This window comes from Mobula hypostoma, chromosome 3 (assembly GCF_963921235.1).
Source record: "Mobula hypostoma chromosome 3, sMobHyp1.1, whole genome shotgun sequence".
In the NCBI taxonomy this organism is placed as follows: domain Eukaryota; kingdom Metazoa; phylum Chordata; class Chondrichthyes; order Myliobatiformes; family Myliobatidae; genus Mobula; species Mobula hypostoma.
Window position 1 is genome coordinate 2,675,107 of NC_086099.1, and position 12,538 is coordinate 2,687,644.

Here is a 12,538-nt window from a genome sequence, read left to right on the forward strand (position 1 = left end):
TTTCAAGTGTTCGCATGTAAAATTCTTACAGCATTTTGTGATGTTAGGCTATTTACTTCTTTTTCTTTCTCCCCTCTTTCTCAAATAATGGGGTCAAATTTGCTACCCTCCAAAACACAGGAACAATTCCAGAATTTACAAATCGTTGGTATTATCTCTTCACAATTTCTTGTTGTCTCATCAGTTTCTGTGGCTCATTCATTCAGTCTTCATTCTTACTTCACTCCTGGTTCTCTGCTACTTCTGGCAAGTATTTTTGTCTTCTGTGAAGAGACGTACAAAATACTTAATTTTCTCATTCCCACTACAATTTCTCCTATCTGTAATGCTTGGCCTCACTAATCTTTTTTAAACCTCCCTTATACTTTTTTTCTATTCTTCAGCAATTTTGTTGTCATCCTTTACTGAGTTCCTAATCAACTATGGGTGTATGGGGTGTCAGGGAGGGGTAGCACCTCTGGTGGGGGAACATGTCGCATCCTTTTCAAGGTGGTCAGTCTTCCTTTGGTCCCCACCTGGCACTCAGCTCTCACCTGTGGCTCCCCGTAGCTGTTTGCATGTGACAGCGGCCACACCCTGGGCAACGGCTTCAACAAGCCGGCTAAACCAGGTGAGGGTAGCTGACGGGTCTCAAACCCTCGGTGAGATAGGGAGTTGTCTATCCCAGCATGTGAAGACAGACTCCGGTGGATTGAGTGGACGAGACCAATGGAAGGTCCAACGGTCAAGAAGGCGGTCTCTGCAAGCGTCGTGGAACGTGTAGAGCACAACAAGACACAGGAGACGTCCTGGTCATCCACTGCACCTAGTCTCATCTCCAGCCGTCTCGACTCTTGTCTTGCCACTGGACCCAGATGGGAATTGGGAAGAGAGAGTGAGGCTGACGCTGCGCAACTCTCCCTCACTTAAATCCAAATCACGTGCTAGTCTCGACATCATCATAATGGTGTCGAGGTCCTCATCGACGTCAACGATGGACGAACACACAAGTCAACTATCTAACCCTCTTCCTTTCAGTTAACTTTATCTGTTGGCTATCATTTCACCACTTTATCTGTTCACATTGTGTGTGTTTTTTTCTGCAAATTATGCATCATTTCTTCCAACTGCTAGTCATTGCCTGTGCTGTCCCTCATACCTTCATAGGTGGTGTAGATGTAACAGCTATCTTCTGTAACATTCCATCTTATGCTTGCTTTCTCCTGCAGGCCTCTGCACAAGATTAGCAATTATTCCTTCCTCAGGGAACAAAACAAAATTGTAAATAGCCACTTCTCAATTGTTTGCTCAACATGTTGATCTGGAAATTGATGTTTACATTTGATGAATTGCTGCTAATTTGATTTGTCCAGCTTATAGGTAGGTCGAAGACCTGTGGTTGCTACATTAGCCGTGTTCCATGCACTTCTAATTTCTTGATATCACATCTACTACTTAACAGTCTTTAACTAGCTCCCACCATTATTTACTACGTATTGCTGTTTCTTAGTTCATTTCATACGGATTCAACATCATGTTTGCTGAGCCAAAGTTATTTCTAAGTCTGTCTGAACTCTTCCTTAGTAGTCGCACCAACCCATCTCTTTTTTTTATCTCAATCCTTAATTTATTTATTCAGTAAAACTATTTCTGCCCCTTTGAGTCACCCCGCCCCAGCAACCCCCAACAAACCTGATTAACCGTAACCTCATCACGGGACAATGTACATTATGGAGGACCTGGAGAAAACTCTCATGTTCCACGGGAAGAACGTACAGAGACCCCTTATGGGACAGCACTGGACTTGAACTCCGAAATCTGGAACACCCTGGGCTGTAATAGCGTCGTGCTACTGTGGTGCCCAATACTACCCCATCCAAGGAAGAGGTACAGGAGTCTGAAGACACGCACTCAAACTTTCAGGAACAGCTTCTTCCCCTCTGACATCAATGCCTCAATGGACAATGAACCCATGTACACCACCACACTAGTTTTTGTTCTATTTTTGCTCTTTTTTTTGTAGTACTTCGTTAATTTCTTATAGTATATTGCTGCAAAACAACAAATTTCACAACATATGCCAATGATATTAAACACAATTCTAATTCTGATCATCCTTCTTAGAGTATTCTCCTACCAGCTTTGATCCCCTCCAGCTGTGTTTCCACAACAGGAATTACCTGTCCACTTCCATTTCATTCATTAACCTTGTTGAAAATGCTTTGAGCATTTAGATATAGCATCTTAATTTTGCCGTTTTAACCATTTTCCCATTGCTTGATATAAAATTACATATACTTGAATTCCTCCAGTTACTCTCAAACAAGAGAAAATCCAGATGCTGGATATCCAAGCAACACCCACACATAATGCTGGAGGAACTCAGCAGGCCAGGCAGCATCTATGGAAAAGAGTATAGTCGACGTTTCGGGCCGAGACCCTTCGTCAGGACTGGAGAGAAAACGATGAGGGGTCAGAGTTAGAGGCGGGGGGAGGAGAGGAAGAAACAGAAGGTGATAGGTGGAACCGGGAGGAGGGGAGGGGTCAGTTAGACTCTGTTGATTGTCCGTCGTATCTGATAATGACAGGAGACTTGTGCAGGAGAGTTTTAAAAGTGGGGCAGTTCCACTCTCTCAACCTTGGAGGTCTGGGTCCAGTGATACGAATAGTCCAGTTAATCTAAAGGGTAGATAAAGTCTCTGTTCTAAACCTGTCAACCAGGAATGAGGGTGGAAGAATTGTGGAGTGGGATGAAGAGAATTTTGTATAAGTGTCGTTGATATTTAATTGATCCATTTGTGGCTGCTGAGTTTACATGTTATTCAGTTTGTAAGTTTGAAGTCAGCTCACTGTTTAGTTGTACTAAATGTTTCATTGCCACGTGTTAGTAAACTGTCAGTAGTGATTGTGAGCTCTTATGCGTGGCCTGATGCTGAATCACCTGGGCTGACCTTTGCCAACTTTTTTTTTGTAAGGTGAAACAAAGCCAGAAGATGAATCAAATAAACAGAAAATGGAGGACAAGCCAGAGGAAGAACATGATTATCACAGAAATGACGAGCAGGTAGCTTTATCGTAACGATATGTCCTGTGTGCTGTTGGTAATGTCTCGTGTACCTTGGCTCTGGAGAAACAAGGTTTCATCTGGCTATAGTCATGCATGGTTGAATGATCATTAAATTGGAACTTGAACTTAGGCAACCTTGACAAATTTTCCTGAAAGTGTGGCGGGCTTCAGTTTGTATGGAAACAACATTATGGAACTGATAATCGGTGTCAGTAAATGCATGCAGTTTGGAAGAATTATAGAAACATAGAAATCTGCAGCACATTACAGGCCCTTTGGTGCATAATGTTGTGCCAACCATGTAACCTACTCTAGAGGCTGCCTGGAATTTCCCTACCACATAGCCCTCTGTTTGTCTAAGCTCCATGTACCCATCTAAGAGTTTCTTAAAAGACCCGATTGTATCTGCCTCTACCACTGTCGCTGGCAGTGCATTCCACACATCTACCACTCTCTGTGTGGAAAAATTTACCTCTGGCATCCCCCTTGTACCTACTTGCAAGCACCTTAAAACTATGCCTCCTGATGTTAGCCATTTCAGCCCTAGGAAAAAGCCTCTGGCTATCCACACTATCAATGCCTTTCATCATTTTATTCACCTCTGTCAGGTCACCTCTCATCCTCCATCACTCCAAGAAGAAAAGGCCAAGTTCACTCAACCTATTCTCATAAGGCATGCTCCCCAATCCAAGTAACATCCTTGTAAATCTCCTCTGCACTCTCTCTATAGTATCTACATCCTTCTTGTAATGAGGTGACCAGAACTGCAGACAGTACTCCAAGTGGGGTCTAACTAAGGTCTTATATAGCTGTAACATTACCTCACGGCTCTTGAGCTCATTCCCACGGTTGATGAAGGCCAAAGCACCATACGCCTTCTTAAAAACACTGTCAACTTGTGCAGCAGCTTTGAGTGTCCTAGGGACACGGAATCCAGGATTTCGCTGATCCTCCACACTGCTAAGAGTCTTACCATTAATATTATATTCTGTCTTCAAATTTGACTTTGACTTACCGAAATGAACCACTTCATACTTAAACAACAGGAAATCTGCAGATGCTGGAAATTCAAGCAACACACATCAAAGTTGCTGGTGAACGCAGCAGGCCAGGCAGCATCTCTAGGAAGAGGTACAGTCGACGTTTCGGGCCGAGACCCTTCGTCAGGACTGACAAATCCCCAGGATGTTCTTCCATAGACCTGCCTTCTCCTTAATATGAAAATACGCATTATTGATTAAACCACCAAGGCCCGTCCTCTGAGCATTGACCCTATTGGCACCTCAGCATATTTCTATTAGTTCATCTAATATTGTTCCTCTCTACTTCAGTAAGCATAGCCCCTCAGCTTCCCGGTTTCATATCAACCTCGCATTTGAAATGCTTCCAAGGCACGGATGTCGTGCCTGGGATATCGCAAGCAAGAATGTATCCAGGCGTGTTATTATTGATGTCCTGAAAAGTTATGGAATTACATAGCACAGAAACAGGCCCTTTGGTAAACCCCTTCCCTGCTAATCAAAATAATTTTCTCATCTAGTCCCATGTGCCAATGTCTGGCCCATGTCCCTTTACTACAAGGGTTCTCAACCCTTTTTTTATGCCATGGACCAATACTAATAAGCAAGGGGGTTCATGAACCCCAGGCTGGGAACCTCTGCTCTAATACATTCTAATACCTGTACCTATCCAAATGACTCCTTGCTAGCCATTGTAATTGTGCACACCTCTACCAATGCCTTTGGCATCATGTTCCACCACAGAGTTTCCCAACCTGGGGTCCACCGACTCCTCCATCTGTGCTGGAAACAGTGGTTGGTAATCCCTGCTCTAAGAAGAACTTTAGCATCATATCCCCTTTAAACATCATGCTGTTTGTGGACTACAGCTCAGCTTTGAATACAGTCGTCCCCTACAAACTGGAGCAGAAACGGAGCAACCTGGGCCTTGGCAGCTCACTGTGCTCAGGGATACCGGATTTTCTGAGTAACAGACCCCAGTGTCAGGATGGGAGAACACACATCATCTACTCTCATCCTGAACACCAGTACACCACAGGGGTGTGTTCTCAGCCCCATCCTCTATTCTCTTTTTACCCATGACTGCTCTACCATTCACTCCACCAACACCATTGTCAAATTTGCTGACATACCACCCTAATAGGTATCATATCAGACTGTGATGAGACAGCCTATAGGGAGGAGGTACAGCATTTGACAGAATGGTGTCGTCATAATAACCTGGACTTGAACATCACAAAAACCAAGGAGCTGATAGTAGACTTCAGGAAATCAAAGCGCGTCGAGCACTCTGCTCTGCACATATACGGGAAAGAGGTGGAGAGAGTAGAGAGTTTCAAGTTCCTCGGCGTCCACATCTCGGCTGACCTCACCTGGACTGCCCATATCTCTTATCAGGTGGGGAAGGCCCAACAGAGGCTCTACTTCCTAAGGAAGCTAAAGCACTCTCTCCTCCCTCATCACCTGCTGATCAACTTCTATCGGACAACTATAGAGAGCCTCCTGACGTATTGCTGTGCAGTGTGGTTTGCCAGCTGCGCAGAACAGAACAGGAAGGACTTGCAGCGGGTGGTGAGGGTAGCAGAGTGGGTTATTGGCACAACATTACCCTCCCTCAGAGACATTTATACTGGCAGACTTCAAAAGAAGGCTACTTGTATTTCAAAGGATCCCACTCATCCAGGACATCACCTGTTTTCCCCTCTACCTTCTGGGAAGAGATACAGAGCATTAAGGACAAAAACAAAGAGACTCCTTAACAGCTTCTACCCACAAGCAGTGAAATGTATAACACCCCCTTCCCTTCTCCTGCCCCCCTCCTAAGACGGCGGCAGCTAAATGCATCACACTTCCAGGAATGGCAGGTGTGCAATAGTCCTACCCCCATCCATATATTATTAATTTTGGACTGCACTCCTGAGGTTTTAGAGTTTATTTTATGTATATATTCTGTGTCATGCTGCAAAACGTTGAGCTGCTAAACTGTGTTTCATTGCTCCACAACAATGACAAGAAAGATATTCTATTCTATTCTAAACCTTTCCTCTTTCACCATCAAACGCACGCTTTCCAGTTTTAGACTCGCTAACCCCAGAAAAAGACTCCATATTCGCCCTATCACTGCCCTTCATGATTTTGTACCCCTTGATAAGCCACACGTCAGCCTCCTCCACTTCACATTTCTGCTTGTCCCAAGGCCACATTTGTTGAGCAATACATGCTGACTGGGTACCTCTGTGTGGAGTTAGTATCTTCTGATGTGTGGGCTTCTGCACTGTGAACTGGAAAGCATGCCAGTGAGCTAATCGGCTGCAGGAACGTACCCTCAGTGTGAGGAAGTGGCAAAACATCCAAAGGGGGATGATGGGTGAATGAGAAAATGTTGCACGTGCAGGAGACGTGGACAGTATAGTGCTGACGGGAGCCAGTGTGGCAAATGTGTGATCTATGGTGCATGTGGGGAAGTCTAAGACCAGAGGGCACAGTCTCAGAATTCAAAGGATGTCCATTTGGAACAGAAATGAGAAGAAATTTCCTTAGCCAGAGGGTAGTGAGTCTGTGAAATTCTTTGCACAGATGGCTGTGCAGGCCAAGGCACTGGGTATAATTAAAGCAGAGATTGATAGGTTCTTGATTAGTCAGGGCTTCAAAGGTTACAGGGAGAAGGCAGAAGAATGGGGTTGAGAGGGGTATTAGATGGTATGATGGGGCAGACTTGTTGGGCTGATTCTGCTCCCATGGTCTTGTGGTCCTGTGGCTTTATGATCTACTTATTCCTCACTTGAGAATGCTGTAAGTGTTGTTTACTTCGATGTACTCGTGTTCATTTTGGATAATAATAATCAAAAGACTTGAAAAGAAATCTGGCTGCTCACTGTGACTATGCGGGGTGAAATTCACCCTGATCTACAGATATGTGGGGTGAAATTCACACTGATCTACAGATAACTAGTAAAGATGAATGTTAAACATTTGCTTTGCTGTTGCTAATTTTTCAGAGGTTTTTTAATGTGACATACATCAAATTATTGACCAAATGATGTGCTTCTAATTGCTGATAATGCAGTGTCAGGATGATTCCTATTTCAGCATCGTGAATGCTAAGTCTCTTCAAGCCTGCATTGCAGCAGGAGAGAATATCTAGTTGCATAATTCTGAGAATGTCTTGCTGGAAATGTATTCGTGTTCTGAACTTCCCAGCTTGGTTTCAGACATCATAATCCCTGTGTTGTTATTCCGCACTTTTTAAAATTGTATTATCGTAATTTCTATCATTAGACCATAAGTTATAAGAGCAGAATTCGGCCATTTGGCCAATCGCGTTTGCTCATGGCTAATCCAATTTACCTTCCAGTCCCAATCACCTGCTTTCTCCCCGTATTCCTTTATGTAATCAACAATCTGGCAACCTCTGCCTTAAATATACATGAAGGTTCAACCTCCACAACTGCCTGTGGCAAAGAATTCCACAGATTCACCACCCTCTGGCTAAAGAAATTCCTCCTCATCTCTGTTCTCAAAGGATGCCTCTCAATTCTGAGGCTGTCCTCTGGGCCCAGAGTCATCAGACCCTCTTCATATGACAAGCCATTCAATCCTGGAATCATTTTCATGAATTTCCTTTGAACCCTCTCCAGTTTCAGCATATCCTTTCTAAGATAAGGGGCCTAAACTTGTTTACAATGCTCCAAGTGAGACCTCACCAGTGCTTGAAAAGTCTCAACATTGCATCCTTGCTTTTCTGTTTTAGTCCCCTTGATGAAGCGAATGCTAACATTGCATTTGCCTTCCTCACCACAGACTCAACCTGCAAATCAACCTTTAGAGAATCCTGCAGAAAGATGCCCAAGCACCTTTGCACCTCATTTTTTGTATTTTCTCTCCACTTAGAAAATAGTCAACCCTTTCATTTCTTCTATCAAAGTGCATGACCATACACTTCCTGACACTGATTCCATCTGCCATTTCTTTGCCCATTCTCCTAATCTAAGTCATTCTGTAGCCTCTCTATTTCCTCAAAACTACCTGCCCCTCCAGCAATCTTCATATCGTCTGCAAACTTTGCAACAAAGCTATCAATTCCATCATCTAAATCATTCACATGACGTAAAAGGAATCTGTCCCTACACAACCCCCCGTGGAATACCACCAGTTACCGGCAGGCAGTCAGAAAAGGCTCCCTTTATTCCCACTCTTTGCCTCCTGCCAATTGGCCACTGCTTTATCCATGCTAGAATCTTACCTGTAATATCATGGGCTCGTAGCTAGATAAGCAACCTCGTGTGTGGCACTTTATCAAAGGCCTTCTGAAAATCCAAGTACTCAACATCAACCAATTCTCCTTTGTCTATCCTGCCTGGTAGTTCTTTAAAGAATTACAACAGATTTGTCAGGCAAGAATTTCCCTTGAGGAAACTATGCTGACTATGGCCTTTTATCATGCACCTCCAAATACCCTGAGACCTCATCTTAACTGACTCCAACATCTTCCCAACCATTAAGGTCAGACTAACTGGCCTATAGTTTCCTTCCTTCCACCTCTCTCTCTTGAAGAGTGGAGTGACATTTGCAATTTCCAGACTTCCAGAACCATTCAAGAATTTAGTAATTCTTGAAAGGTCATTACTGCTGCCTCCATCTGTTTCAGGTGACTTACCTATCTTCAGACCTTTCAGTTTCACAAGAACCTTTGTGCCAGGGATGGTAACTTCACACACTTCATTCCCCCCGACACCTGGTGCTTCCACCATACTGATAGTGTCTTCCAGAGTGAAGACTGATGCAAAATACTTAGCCAGTTCATTTGCTATTTTGTTCTTCCCCATTACTACCTCTCCAGCGTCATTTGATATCCTCTTTAATATTATTGGCCAGCTTACTTTTGTATTCCATCTTTACCTTAATTACTTTTTTAGTTGTCTTCTGTTGGTTTTTAAAAGCTTCGCAATCCTCTAACTTTCCCACTAATCTTTGCCCTATTATATACCCTTTCTTAGGCTTTTATGTGGCTTTGACTTGTCTTGTTAGCCATGGTTATGTCCTATGAGTCACTTTCCAATATGTACCCTTTGTAAGTTAATGCTCATCACCAGAATGTAGCTCTTTAAGAGTCTAAACAAATTCAGAATGTTCCCATCGAGGCCCCATTACATGCTATCATGGCTTCTGGAACACTGCCCTAAAGATGTGCTTTTGAGCTGTGCATAGCAGAGTGCTACACCCTCTCCATGTTGTAAATGCAACCTTATATTACTGGGCGGAGAGTATTCCGTCTGGTGCAATTGAATTGGATCAACACTGCCCATCTTTGAACTTGCAGTCGCTAAACTCAGCAGGTAGGACATTTCATCCCCTGTACAGAACCCCTCGAACTCTGAACTCAGCAGGTAGTACATTTCATCCCCTGTACAGAACCCCTCAAACTCTGAACTCAGCAGGTAGTACATTTCATCCCCTGTACAGAACCCCTCAAACTCTGAACTCAGCAGGTAGTACATTTCATCCCCTGTACAGAACCCCTCAAACTCTGAACTCAGCAGGTAGTACATTTCATCCCCTGTACAGAACCCCTCGAACTCTGAACTCAGCAGGTAGGACATTTCATCCTCTCTATCAGAACTCCTCGAGCTTTGGGTGAAAAATGCTATTCCCTCCCTTGACTCCAGATTACTTGAATGGCTGTAACTTTTACTAATGTAGTTATTGAATCTAGACCTCTATGTCCATCTGGCTGTTATATTGCCCTTCTATTGAACAACAAACTTTCTGAAATTTATTCTAAACGCATCTTCCCATCATCAAGTTTCTGCTCCTGCATGTTGTCCTGCTGCGTTTGACAGTAATGTTCTTTGTTATGTTTGTTCCACTGGAGAAACGTCTGACATATCAACTGGTTCTTCTGAAACTGTCTTTTTAAGATTAGATACTGGTTTTGCTCTCAGTGATAAACATTGAATGCTACAGTACAGCCATGATGGAATGGCGAAGCAGACTCAATGGGTTGAATGGCTTAACTCTGCTCCTGTGTCATATGGTCTTAATATATCGGTCACCCTTGTGTTCTCGACGTCCATGGGCTAGCAGCCTGTCTCAGCTTCCCCAGCCCAGCGGCCCGTCACTCCTTCTCTGAACCGACGGCCGGCCACTCTGAACAAGGAGCAGCTCACTGATGTGGGGGACCTGCTGTACAGATAGTTTTTGGAGTCAAGAATAGTCTTATGTATAAAAGCACCTTTGGTTGGTCCTGAGAGGCCGCTGCGTGTACATGCGCTGCCATTTTACTGGAAGTCTTCAGAGACTGACAGTAAGATTACACAATAGCTTTTCATTTAATGAGAAATTTGCTGCTGGTGCTACTCAGTGAGTCGCATAGCTCCATGAAGGCACAGGGATGGTCAACATTTCAACTCCTCTGCTTCTACTATGCGGATTGACCTTAAGACAGCAGCAGAATCAGGCCATTGAGTTTTCTCTGTCATTTCATCGTAGTCATGGTCGGAGAGGAGAACAGCACAGCCACAGGCCCTTCAGCCCATCTAGTCCATGCTACCTGCCATTGACCTACACCGGGACCATACCCCTACCATCCATGAACCAACCCAAACTTCTCTTCAACATTGAAACTGAAGTGACATGTACCACTTGTGCTGGCAGCTCATTCCACACTCATGACCCTCTGAGTGAAGAAATTTCCCCATAAGTTCCTCTTAAACGTCTCATGTTTCACCTTTAACCCTTGACCTATGGCTATAGTTCCACACAACTTCTGGGGAAAAAGCCTGCTTGCATTTACCCCATTAATACCCCTCATAATTTTATAAACCTCTATCAAATCTCCTGCATTCTAAGGAATACGGAATCAGAATCAGACCGGTGTGTATTGTGAAATTTCTTAGCGGCAGCAGTACATAATACTGTAGAAAGAAAACTGCACACAATACTCTAAATTAGACCTCTCAAACATCTTGTACAACTTCAACATAACATCCCATCTTCTGTAATCAGTACTTCAATTTATAAAGGCCAATATGCTAAAAGCTTTCTTTATGACCCTGTGACAGCAGTTTCAACGAATGATGGACCCCGTATTCCCAGACACCTTTGTTCTACCACACTCCTCAGTGCCCGACTGTTCAATGTGTATAAGACCTACACTGGTTGGTCTTACTGAAGTGCAACACCTCATAGTTGTCTGCATTAAATTCCATCTTCCATTTTTCAGCCAATTTTTCCAGCTGATGCGGATCCCTCTGCAAGCTATAATAGCCTTCCTCACTGTCCACTACACCCCCAGTCTTGGTATCATCTGCAACTTTGCTGATCCAGTTAACCTAATTATAATCGAGATCGTTGGTAAAGATGACAACCAGCAAAAGACCCAGCATCAATCCCTGCAGCACTCCACTAGTCACAGGCCTCTAGTCAGCGGGGCAACCATCTACTACCACTCTCTGGTTTTTCCCACAAAGCCAATGCCTCATCCAATTTAATACCTCATCTTTAATGCCAAGTGACTGAACTTTCTTTACCAACCTCCCATGCAGGACCTTGTCAAATGCCTTGCTAAAATCCATGTAGAAAACATCATTGCCTTGCCTTCATCCACTTTCCTGGTAACTTCTTTGAAAAACTCTGTAAGATTGGGTAGACATGACCCACTGTGCAAAAAGCCATGCTGACTATCCTTAATCAGTCCCTGCCAATCCAAATGCGTATATATTCAGGCCTTTAGAGCAGTGGTCCCCAACCACGGGCCGCAAGGCATGTGCTACCGGACCGCGAGGGAATGATATGATTTGGCGATACGAAACTATATGAATCAGCTGCACCTTTCCCCATTCCCTGTCATGCACTGTTGAACTTGAACACCCACCCCCACCCTGTCGGCCAGTCCACAACAATATTGTCAATATTAAACTGGTCCGCGGTGCAAAAAAGTTGGGGACCCCTGCTTTAGAATACCTTTGAATAACTTTCCTACTACTGATGTCAGACTCACCTTCCTGTAATTTCCAGGTTAATGTTTAGAACATTTATGAAACAGCAGAATAACATTGGCTATCCTTCAATCCTCTGGTACCTCTCTTGTTATTAAGGATGATTTAACTATCTTATCCTTCCATAGGCCCTGGCAATTTCTGCACTTGCCTCCCGTTGGGTCTGAGGGAACGCCTTATCAGGCAATATCCACCCTGATTTGCCTCTGTAGCAAACACTACCTCCTCTGTAGTCAGTCCAGGGTCCATGAAGTTGATGCTGCTTTGCCTAATTTCTATAGACTCTGTGTCCATCCCCTGAGTAAAAACAGATGCAAAGAATTAATTTAAGATCTCTGCTGTCTGTTTTGGCTCCATGCATGGATTATCAAAGGACCAGTTTTGCCCCCTGCATCCATGCAGCATTAACAAACCTACCCACTAGGATATTAGTCCCCTTGAAGTTCAGGTGCAACCCATCCCTTTAGTACCAGCTC

The 12,538-nt window shown here is 43.9% G+C and overlaps 1 protein-coding gene across 2 annotated transcripts in view; it reads left to right on the top strand.

Annotated features, from left to right (window-relative positions):
* Positions 1 to 12,538, top strand: part of LOC134343816 (polycomb group RING finger protein 3) — a 117,238-nt gene that overhangs the window by 60,375 nt on the left and 44,325 nt on the right. For both annotated transcript variants that reach the window (XM_063042565.1, XM_063042566.1), the window contains exon 5: positions 2,955 to 3,043. In XM_063042565.1, the coding sequence (XP_062898635.1) occupies positions 2,955 to 3,043 (89 nt within the window). The remainder of the gene's footprint in view (positions 1 to 2,954; positions 3,044 to 12,538) is intronic.